Source organism: Phyllostomus discolor, chromosome 4, assembly GCF_004126475.2.
Source record: "Phyllostomus discolor isolate MPI-MPIP mPhyDis1 chromosome 4, mPhyDis1.pri.v3, whole genome shotgun sequence".
Taxonomy (NCBI): Eukaryota; Metazoa; Chordata; class Mammalia; order Chiroptera; family Phyllostomidae; genus Phyllostomus; species Phyllostomus discolor.
The window spans coordinates 50707598-50719833 of record NC_040906.2 but is presented as its reverse complement, the minus strand read 5'-3'; the positions used below and the strand labels follow the sequence as shown (position 1 = coordinate 50719833).

Here is a 12236-nt window from a genome sequence, read left to right as displayed (position 1 = left end):
CCTAAAAGCCCTTCTGTGCATTTACTCTTTGGTTGTGGGAATTAGTATAGTGGTTCTCGTGCACATGACAACATTTCTGTTTCGTAGACGGGCATCACTTCTTATAAACCTGGACTTAGGAAACATGTTCTAAATGATGGCAGCAAGTTTGTATCGGGTAGGCTTTGCAGGTGCTGTTGATCAGACTCCTCATTTTGCCCAGACTTGCTCAGGTTGCCTTAGTTCTAAGGCAGGAGATCACAGTGAGGATGCAAGTAATGGAGACAGGAAAGTGTTTTCATTGCTCCACAAAGTGCTTGTAATGTCAGGAATCGGAATGTTATTCAGGATGCCCTAGAGACTGGGTTATCATCTCACCTTCTCTTCTTTACTTACCCTGTAATTATGGTGATGCTACCCCTCTGAGGTTTCTGGCTGAATAACCCCCTGTGTTTCTCCCTACTTTTTGGCTTCTGCTGCCTTATGGCTTCCACTTACTGCTGTTCCCACCGTGTCTGGTTTCAGGATCCATGAATGCTTGTGAAAAGACCTCATTTATGTTTCTGCGGCAAGAGTTGCCTGTTAGATTGGCAAATATAATGAAAGAAATAAGTCTTCTTCCAGATAATCTTCTCAGGACGCCGTCAGTTCAACTGGTACAAAGCTGGTAAGATTCCCGTTTGCAGTTTTCTAAACTCAAGGCTAAAGCAAATCCTTTTTTACTCTTTAGTGGAATCTTAAGATAAGTAGCAGCGTTCTAATCCTCCTTTCTCAGGGTACGTCTGGGCTTACCCCAGAATCCTGGGTTCTGCCATTCCTTGGTTTTGAGAAAAACAATGAACTGCACAGAAATGCAGACACTAAGTTTAAGATTTGTGTTATTAAGCCTGCAGGGATGTTATAGTAATAACAGCTACCACTGTTGAAGTGAGGGGTTTACATACAGTACCTTTAAACCTTTCCACACCCCTGCTCAGTAGACAATGTCAGTAGACATTGTTATCTTCATTTTACAGATGAGGAAACTGGCTCCGGCAGATAAATTTTTTGTCTAAGCCAGTACCACTCAGACCAGAGCTGGGATTCAAACCCAGAGTTTGTTTCTACCGCACCATGCTGCAGTGAGAAAGGTGGAATGTATTAAAGCATGCATATTTCTTATAAACTAAATTTATTCTATTGAAGTGTATCTTTATAAGTCACAAAAGGTAAATGATTGTTTTAAATCACTTTAAAACAATTAGAGGTTATGGGATAGTGTAGAAACTGTGATCTCTCTTCTAAAAAATGATAATAGAGTTATGAAGGAGTATACACCACATGTGGCCACTTAAATACAGATGTTCTTGTTATTAATTTAATAGTTGTATTCTCTTAATCACTATACATTTCAAACAAAATAATCATGCCAGAGTTGTCTTTTTTTATTGATTGATTGCCTGATTTTATTTATTTTTAGAGAGAGGGGAAGGGAAGGAGAAAGAGGGAGAGAAACATCAATGTATGGTTGCCTCTCATGGGCCCCAAACTGGGGACCCTTTGGTTTGCAGGCCTGTGCTCAATCCACTGAGCTACACCAGCCAGGGCCTAACATCAATTTTAAATAATAAGTGAAGGAAGTATGACTGCTATATACTGTCGACCTTTCAACAACATGGGTTTGAACTGTGTGGGTCCACTTGCATGCAGATTTTTTTCAATAAATACAGTCAATGTATTTTCCTTACGCTTTTCTTGAAAACATTTTCTTTTCTCTAGCTTACTTTATTGTAAGAAAACAGTATATAATACCTATAATCTACAGAATATGTGTTTGTTGACTGTGTTATTGGTAAGGCTTCTGGTCAACAGCAGGTTATTAGTAGTTAACTTTTTGGACAGTCAAAAGTTACATGTGGCTTTGTGACTGGAGTGCAAAAGGGTAAGGAGTCACCAGATGTCTAGATGTGGCCTAATTCCCTAGTTGTTCAAGGGCCAACTGTATATGATGATAGATGCCATATGGTCCAAATGTGGAGCAATTACAAACATTTAAGGAAGAGACATTTGTTTAGAAACTATGATGGAGTATAAAGGAGAACAGAATTTTCTCTGGAAGCTTACTCCTTTTTTAAAAAAATTACTAAAAATAGTGTATGCTGCATTAAAAAACTGATCTGTATATATAACATGTTCTAAGTATTCAAATCCCTCTTGAATAAAGAGCACAGTTTTTCTTGCCAGTGAAGTGAAAGTTAATGGTAAAGCAAAGCAGTAGATATCAGAATCATTTGACTTTGGAATGTAGAGAGGCAAACTGCTTGTCAGCACCAGCTTTCCAGACCAACATATGGATTTACAGATTTTTTAAAAACGCTTTCATTGCCCCAGACTCCTGATGACCTTCTACTCTTTTTTTTTTCAATCCTCACCTGAGGATTGATTTATTGATTTTAGGGAGAGAGGAAGTGGGGGGAGGCGGGGAGAAAGAGAGAAACATCAATCTATTGCTTCTCATGTGCACCCTGACCCAAGGATTGAACTGGCAACCTAGGTATGTGCCCTGACCGGGATGGAACCCACAACCTTGTGGTGTACAGGATGATGCTTCAACCAACTGAGCCACCCGGTACCCGGTCAGGGCCAGAGCTGACGCTCTCGAAGATCATTGAATGGTAGTGAAGTATTTTTAGCTCTCGCTCTGCACTGCCATTGTGCTTTGTGGCATGACCTTGGGCAAGTCATTTGGCTGTCTTTATTTTCCTCCTTTCTCCACAGGTGATTTGCACCCTTGATTTGTTAGATAAATTAAAACCTACATTTTCATGACTTTTGTGTTTTTCTTCAGTCTTGTTTAAAAGAACTATGTGGTATAGCTTCAGGAGCTCCAGAGTCTTCAGGAGCAAATATTTGTTGATTGGACATAAACATCTAAAATTAAGGTTTAAAGTAGAGACATTTAAGTTAGACTCCAAGGTCGGCTGGGCTCTACATTTTATTAGGACTAAGACAAGTTAAGTCAGTTGCTCATGACTACATAGTTATTGGTGACAGACACAGTTCCCATGGCAGTCATTATTTATGCTATAATGTGTAGTGGTAAATTTAAAGAATTTAAAAGCTGTTTTAGAGTATAGAAGTTTAAAAAGTAAAAGGGGCAGGAAGCCTCACAATCCTTCAATCAAATTTAACCTGTGTTTTTAGGAGAAAACTTGCACTTTCTACTAGTTTGTGCCAGGAACTTTGCTAAAATGTGACTGGGTATAAAAATCCTACTTCATCTTAGCTAAGTGGCTCAGTCGGTTGGAGCATCATCCCATACACGAAAAGCTTGCAGGTTTGATTCCTGGTCAGGTCACATACCTAGGCCATTGGGGCACATACAGGAGACAACCGATCACATCGATGTTCCGCCCTCTCTCACTCCCTCCTTCTTTTTCTAAAATGAATACAAACATATCCTTGGGTGGGGATTAAAAAAATTTACTTCAAGCATAATTTAATTTATAGTGCTATTCTAAAGTAAAAATTACAAAATGTTAAAAATACCTTTTGAGCATTTTTACAATATTGAAGTCTCAAGATGTAGAAGAACAAATTTGCCTTATTCATTTATATTTTAGGTATATCCAGAGTCTTCAGGAGCTTCTTGATTTTAAGGACAAAAGTGCCGAAGATGCTAAAGCTATTTATGAGTAAGTATACTATTTTGATCTTTATTCTGAACATAATTTTTGTACCCTTTAAACATCATATAAAAATATAAATGTATTGAGCTTAAACCTGCTATTGGATCATGTTAGGGAAATTGATTCACTTTCAGTTTCCCACTACTCTAGAACACATGGCAGTGTATTTCTCTAAAGTAGCCCACACAGGCAAGGCAATTAACATAAATCAGTAAATTGTTCTGGGAATGAAAAACTTCATGTTCCTCTGAACTCCAGTTGGAAGAAAAGACTAAATCATCACACAGTTCAAGTGTGATGTTCAACAGATGTCTAGCTGTGGCCGTAATGCCACTTGGATACAACGTGAGGACTCGGCCTGCAGCGGATGCGCACCTAAAGGCAGCCACCTCAGCTGCAGTGAATTATTACCATACCGACATGCTGCCCAGGTCATCTCAGTTTTTTGTGTGTGTAAAGAAAAGTCAAGTCTACATTTTTAATGTAAAATCTTCCAATTTCGAACTGGATTCACAGGTAATTAAAAGTTTTAAAAAATATTCCAGGCCTACAAAAACACGGTGGTGGGTCTCTTGTTTACGACCTATGGTCTGGAAGATGCTGTAAGTAATATGGCCACTTTGATAACCAACATGCCAGAGCTGATATACCCAAGGAGTCCCCTCAGGCGGTTACCTGATTATTCTAATGAATGTTGCTCAAAAGTTGGAGACCACCTCTTCTGTCGTTTATACACATTTTGACTGTCTTTAGAGGCAGCAGCAACACTCCACTTTGTAAACATGGTTTTGGTCTGAAAATAACATCAAGATTTACTCTGTGCCTATGTGTGCAGCACATTCTATATGAGTGATGCCATCCAGCATTAAAACAATTAAATTGAGATAGTGCTATCTATCTGCACAGAGAGGTTAAGTACCTTAAGGTAGCATAAAGGTCATAGAGCTGGCAAATGGTGGGATCAGGATTTGGACACAAGTGGTCAAAAAGTAAATATTATGTTACTTTTATGATATATGCATTATGCTGTGGAACCTTCTGGAAACAGTCATTCAGAGCAGTCAAGCAGAATAATACTGTTTTGTGTTTTGTAAAAAAAGGTAAAATGAACTAATAAAGGGGTGACTAGAAATAATGAGATGTTTGCTGTTTTTGAGGAGTTTTATTGTTTGTATTTTGGATTAATAGCTTGATTTTGAAGCTAATTACAAACTAGGAATTTCAAAGATGTTTTGAGCAGTGAGAGCATCATTGGAATAAGTTAATAGTACTCAAGATGATGACTTTGAACGGGAAAGCACTCATCCGAAAGTATAAATTCTGATGCATATGTCACAAAATGGATTTTGTTGCTTCATAATTAAAACTTCTTTTCTCCTTTACTTAGTTCTTTAAATTACCCATGCAAGAATGTGTTCTAATCTAAATGACAGAAATGAGAAGGCCAGATGACTTGAAAATTTTTCTTTTCACACAACAATTTATTTTTCTTCTCCCCTTTTTAAACTTATAGGATGAGCAAAATTAGAATTCTTTCCTACTTTTCTGTTCGAAGTGGTCCTTTCTCTCTTTGAACCCTAGGGAATGGCTCCAGAGCAGACAGGCTGCATTGGCTCATTCATTTTCACTCCCTACAGAGCAGGTGTTCCTGAGAAGCAAGTGCTCTGTGTCCTCTCACACTGACTGCCCCCGTCACCTCCCTCACAGCGAGCGCTCAGACGGTCTTAGTGGTAATGGTTAAAGAAGGCCGTAACATTTTAAGGATTATGCTTTGGTTCAGCCTTGCTTTGAGGATTTCCAAGAATATAATTAAATGTCAAAGCTTTATTTTGGAAGTGCTTACACCTACTCAGATTCAGTGTATTTTATGATCTGAAATATATTTACATAAGTGTAGGAAAACATGCATTGAGGCCCCTTTTGCTGAATTAGGGATCTCTTGCCTGGTGTAGTTGGTTAAACTTAGATTTTAGTACTAAATTGACTTGTCACAATATTGGTCTGTTTTGAGAGACAGGTTTGCTTAGCTTTACAGATACCGTGATACGGATCAGGAACCGTCACAATGACGTTATTCCCACGATGGCTCAGGGTGTGATTGAATACAAGGAGAGCTTCGGGGTGGATCCTGTCACCAGCCAGAATGTTCAGTACTTTTTGGATCGCTTCTTCATGAGCCGAATTTCAATTAGAATGTTACTCAATCAGCACTGTAAGTGTCTGGAAAGGCAAGAAAAGAAGCTAAATAATGTGTGTTGGTATATTTTAAATTTTTTAGTAAACTTCCCTTTAACAAGAATGTTTAGTTTTACTTTTTTTGCATATTAAGAAAAGTAAATGCATTCCCATACAAAATAGGGTTTTTGTTTGTTTGTTTGTTTTAATGTAAAATACTGTGTTTATGTTTAAAAAGAATGCTCTGTTGTTTGGTATCATTTAGGGAAATAGTTTTCAGATTTGGAAAAGGGCATTGGCTATTTTAGCTTTTTTTTTTTGGTCTTTGATATTTTATTTCTTGATAGCCTTATTGTTTGGTGGGAAAGACAAAGGAAGCCCATCTCATCGAAAACACATTGGAAGCATAAACCCAAACTGCAATGTAGTGGAAGTTATTCAAGGTAAATACTTACATTTCTCCTTTCAGAAAGCATGCAGAAATCAAAATTGTTGAGTGTTAGTTCTTGCTATTAAAACAACTATTTATCTTATGAGATAAAAATGTTAGGAGTGAATGTATGGGTTTGTAAATAACTTTACATTGTTAATTGAGCCTTATGCATAGGATGAATATATATCTTGACATAATTCTTTGTTAGGCAAAGTAGAATGATACTATGAGGGTATCTGTTTCACTTCAAAAATTTTGAGCTCCCTTCCCCCTTTCTAATTCCCTATTGTAGGAGCCATAATTCATAATAGTTTGGTGTGCATCTTTCCATTACCTTTTTCTGTTTATACCACATAAACATGTACATGAATGTTCATCTTACATTGTTGGTTTTGGAAAATGGGGTTCTTTATGTATGTTTTTCTGCAAGTTTACAGACATTATATCATCTTCAGTACATGTGACTATACCCCAGGTTTTTGAATGGCCATATAGATGTATCAAAATATATCAATCCATCTTCCTTTTGATGCTCATATGGTTTATTTCCATTTCTTTCTTATTGCTAACAATGCTGCAGTGAACATTTTTAGATAGTGCTGACTTTTGCTAATATTTTAGAAAGGAATTAAAAACATTTAAAGTGCATTTAAAATTTTGACAGCCCCCATAAGGTATGAAACAATGAATGAGAGTGTCTATTTCTTAAACCCTCACAAACTCTAAATGTTTGTTATATATATTGTAAACAATTTCTTCAGTCTGCTGTTTCTCTTTACTTTGTTTATGGGTTGTTTTTTTTTGTATTGTATCTGTCATTTTTCCTTTATGGCTATTAGGCTTTGTCATGTCATATTTAAAAAGATCTTCCCCAAACTAAGATTTTTAAAGTATATTTTCTTCTATAGAAAACTTCAAAATTTCATTTGTCAATACTCTTGCTATCTTAATGCATGAAACAGATGTAAATTTACTTAATGATTTTTGTTTGTTTTGATTTATCCTAGATGGCTATGAAAATGCTAGGCGTCTCTGTGATTTGTATTATATTAACTCTCCTGAACTGCAGCTTGAAGAACTGAATGGTAAGCCTGATGTCGTCTTCTCAATGATCAGCATTACAGTTATGTAAGAAGGAATGATAAGAATAATTTAGATTTGTTGTAATATAAAAGCACTTCTTCATTGGCTGTGAAAACTGAGGGAGAGCAGTCATGTTAAAGAATATTTGTGTGTGTGCAGTTAATGTAGTTGGATTCTTTCTGAAAGATATTTTTTCTCCCCTGTTTAAAAATTTTTAATTGTTATTATTGATGATAATAATAATTCTTTGCTTATCTTTTGGTTTTCTGGTTTGAAAAAAATAGGAAAAAGTGATACAAGAAAATTACATTTGACTTTCATATACACTGCTGTAATGCAAGGTTTACCCTTGAAGATTTTTACTTCCTGAGTTATAAATCATTTTTTACTGTTTGGGAAGTAAGAAAGAGTAGAGGTGTAGAAGAAGAAAGAATGACACTCATTTATTTGAGAATCTGTTTATTTCTGATAGCCTTTTTTTCTGATTCAGTGCCATTTGGACAAAAAAAGGTTGAGGTGTCTTGGAAGGCGATTGATGAGTCTCACTGTTTCTCCTAGAGGTGGGGTAATTTAGAAGAGGGAAGAACATTTCCTAAGTTAACATGACTCTTTAAGAAGAAGATAGTTAAAGTGCCTTTACTAACTTGTATTCTGGACAGTAGTGGAAGAAGGTGTCCAATTGAAAATAGAATTGATTGATGTTTTCCTAAAGAAATATTAATGCATTTGGTCCATAATGGTACCATTCAGTAAATAAGAACCACAGTGCACTGTGGTAGTTTGGGAACCTGAACTACTGTGGGCAGTTTGTAGAAGTTCCATCCATGTTTCCAAGAAATGTTTTATTCAGAGGAGAATCCAGTTTGTTGGCTGCATTAGAATTCTAGGGTATAGTGAGGCTGACTCCTTTGCTTTGCCGAAGGTTCTGTTTTTACACACTATCTGCCCACCAGGCCCACCTGGGCACCTATTAAATGATTGAATGTAAAATTAGCATCTCTTGATAAACTGATACTAGCTTAATTTTTTTCTTCAGATCTATATCCATGGAAATGCCTGAAATAAAACAGAAAACCTTCCACCTGGGTGAAACATTTTTTAAAAATGGCTTAAAAAAAAAGAATGTATTTATGTGAGTTGAACCATAGAATTTATAGACTATAGTACTTCTTTTTGGAGAGCAAAGTTCTGATATTAAGGTGGAGTGCCCTTTGAAAAGACTCACTGTCATAGGCAAGAATGGGACGATGGGTTGGTTAAACTGTTACTGAGGACGCATGTAGTCACTGTCAGGTATTCCTCTAGGTGAGCATGGGGTGCAAACACTAATGCCGAGAACTGGCATGGCACTTCTCTCCCAAATGATACTGTTCGCCACAGTAAATGTTTTCATCACTACACAGTATAGTCTTTAAAATGCTTTAAGTAGATCTCTCTGTACTTTTATATTTTTCTCTTCTGCTCTGTAGCAAAATCACCAGGACAGCCAATACAAGTGGTTTATGTACCATCCCATCTCTATCACATGGTGTTTGAACTTTTCAAGGTTTGTAAAATAGTATTACATAACCTTTATCAGTCCTTTCCTGAGTTTAGGAATCTGCTCTGAAAGTTAAATACTCTACGGGGGTCTTCCTCACTTTCACCAAAAGGTGTCATTTCACATCAAAGGATGTCAGTTCAGCACCGTGTCATGTTCCTGGAGACCAGCCTTTGGTCAGCACTGATGGGCACCTCAGTGTGCTGGTGAGCTCAGGCTTGGGAGTGAGAAGGACCCGGGTTTGAATTCCTGGTCTGCCACTTAATTATGTGTGTGACCTTTGCCAAGTAACTCAACCTTTTTGAGCCTCAGTTTCCTCTTCTGGAAAACAAGGATAGTACTATCCAGGTTATGAAGATTGGGCTTAACATACTAAATATCCACTACAAAGTAAATTGTATTAGTTTCTATATCATAATGGGACCATTTCTGTTAATACTATATGAAAAACATTTTTTTCCATAGAGCAATTTGTGACAAAACAGTTCTTAAAGAGATGAAACTTTTCATAAATCAGGTTTTTCTGTTATCTACTAAATTATAAAAGCATTTGGATAGAATTTTCTGCTTTAATGTAAACTAATTAAAAGTGTTGAGACATCTGTTTTTGCAAATATGTAGAATTTAGTTGGAATCTTTAAACCAAAATATCTGAAGTCCTCCAAAACTGATGATAATTTTTTTAAAAGGTAATTCTTTAAATATGGTTATAAGAATTATGATTCTTTGGCATACTTCCATCAAATTAAAATTTTTTAAATTTCAAGTAGTGCGTATATAGAAAATTATAATTAGTTTTTCTGTCTTTTTTAAGTTGTGTTTTTAATGAAAACCTAATGTATTTCAGAATGCAATGAGAGCAACCATGGAATACCATGCTGACAAAGGTGTTTACCCACCTATTCAAGTCCACATCACACTGGGCAATGAGGATTTGACTGTGAGGGTAAATGCTTCTTTTTTTTCTTTTAATTGATGTACAGGCATGCACATAATTTCTACAAGATATACTTTTTCTAGGAGAAAGAAATCTGATCTCCCTAATAGCTAATAAGCATGTTCCTTCATTTATCTGGCGGATTATAGAATTATTCTTTGAATTTGTTTCTATTCTGATGATTCAGACATTTCAAGGTAAAGCAAATCCTGGAGGATTTAGCAGGATTATGAATATCCACTTTGATACCACTTTAATACATAAAGTCTAAAATATTGGGGTATTTGCAGTGTTAGTAGATAGTATGTAATTTTTCATTTTTAAATAGTACTTTTCAGCTTACTTTTACTTTACTTATTTCATTGGCTTCTCAGAATGACTCTTTAGTTCAGAGCACAGGTAATTTTCTTCTCAATTTTGCAAATAACAAACTAAAACAGTGGTCAGGTTGTGATTACACAGTGAATAAATGACACAGGACTTAACATCAGGTCCGCTGACCCGAGTGCCAGGTCTTTTCCACTACATTGTTCGGGTAGCCCAGTTTCTCAGGGTATGGTGATGTTTCTCTTTTTTAAATAATAATTTAAAATTTTGTTTTAAAGTAATAAATGCAGGAGGTATAAAACTCAAATACGTCAGTTCCTGGCCATTTGTGAATCATTGCTGAAGACAGTCTTTTAGTTATTTCTTCAGGTGTATTGCTTTATTTTTATGTAGCATTTTGATATTGCTATTTCTGAAATTTAAAAAAATTTAAACATCAAATATTAGCATTCTGTTATGGTAGCTGAGGAATTAGGTCTCTGAGAGTTCCTCCCCTCCTGTACCCAGCCATTTTCTCAATAGTTAGTTCATACTTAGAGTTCTAGGTTGAAAATAATAATCTTGAGGGTTTTAAAGGCATCTACTGTTTCTCTTTTCTTAAAGTGTATAATTCAGTGGTTTTTAGTATATTCACAGGTTGTGCAATTATATCACTGTCTAATTTCAGAACATTTTCATTACTCCCAGGAAAAATATAATGTCCATTTAGCTATTACTCCCCATTTTCCCATCTTCCCAGTCCTTGGAAATCACTAATCTACTTTCTGTGTATGGATTTCCCTGTTCAGCACCTTTCATAAAAATGCAGTGACTGCTTCCAATTAGTATAATGTTATAGCATGTATCATATATATATGTGATACATATGCATGCTATGCTATAGCATGCATAGTTAGTAGCCTGTTATAGCGTGGTATAGCATAATATAGCATTATTTTTATGGGTGACTAGTACTCTGTTGTATAGATATAACACATTTTGTTTATTCATTCATGAAGTTGATGGACATTGGGTTGTTTTCACTTTTTGGTGGTTATGAATAAAGCTGCCACTCGTAGAAATCTGTGTGTGAACATGGGTTTTTAATTCTATTACTTTATAGCTAGGACTTGAAATGCTTTTAGGTAACTCTGTGTTTAACTTTGAAGGAACTGCCAAACTGTTTTCCAAAGTAACTATCATTCTACATTCCCACCAACAATGTCTGAAGGTTCCCATTTTTCCACATGGTTGCCTACATTTGTTATTGTCAGTCTTTTTGATGATAGCCATTTTAATGGGTATGAGTGGTATCTCATTGTGGTTTTCATTTTCATTTCCCTAATGATTGATGATGTCAATCATCTTTTCATCTTTATACCAAATGTCCATTTGTATAAAGAAATATCAATATAGATCCTTTGCTCAGTTTTTAAGTGGTTTGTCTTTTTATTGTTGAGTTACAAGAATTCATTCTGTCTATATATTTTCTAATGTAAACACTAGTGCCTGGTGAGCTATATGATTTGCAGATTTCCTGTTCTGTGCCTTTCACTTTCTTTCTTTCTTTTTTTTTTTAAAGATTTTATTTGTTTATTTTTAGAGGGGAAGGGAGGGAGATAGACAGAGAGAGAGAGAAACATCAATGTGCAGTTGCTGGGGGTTATGGCCTGCAACCCAGGCATGTACCCTGGCTGGGAATCGAACCTGGGACACTTTGGTTCCCAGTCCGCACTCAATCCACTGAGCTATGCCAGCCAGGGCTTACTTTCTTGATAATATCCTTTGAAACACAAAAGTTTTTCATTTTGAGGAATTCCAATTTTTCTATTTTTTTTATTGCTTGTGCTTTCAGTGTCATATCTAAGAAACCATTTGCCTAATCTAGTATCACCAAAATTTACACCTGAGTTTCTTTCTAAGAATTTTATAGTTTCAGTTCTTACATTTAGGTCTTTAACCCATTTTTGAGTTAATTTTAATAAATGGTTTGAGGTAGGAAACTTAATTTCTTTCTTTTGCAAATAGATATCCAGTTGTCCTAGTACCATTTTTGAAAGTGCTATTCTTTCTTCATTGAATTTTCTTGTCACTCTTGTCAAAAATCAAGTGTTC

At 35.8% G+C, this 12236-nt stretch overlaps 1 protein-coding gene across 1 annotated transcript in view; it reads left to right on the top strand.

Annotated features, from left to right (window-relative positions):
- The window catches only part of PDK1 (pyruvate dehydrogenase kinase 1), a 31531-nt gene that overhangs the window by 1593 nt on the left and 17702 nt on the right, over window positions 1–12236 (top strand). The window contains exons 2-8 of the mRNA XM_028509375.2: window positions 505–646; window positions 3582–3653; window positions 5675–5859; window positions 6170–6265; window positions 7263–7340; window positions 8808–8884; window positions 9726–9824. Coding sequence (XP_028365176.1) covers window positions 505–646; window positions 3582–3653; window positions 5675–5859; window positions 6170–6265; window positions 7263–7340; window positions 8808–8884; window positions 9726–9824 — 749 coding nt within the window. The remainder of the gene's footprint in view (window positions 1–504; window positions 647–3581; window positions 3654–5674; window positions 5860–6169; window positions 6266–7262; window positions 7341–8807; window positions 8885–9725; window positions 9825–12236) is intronic.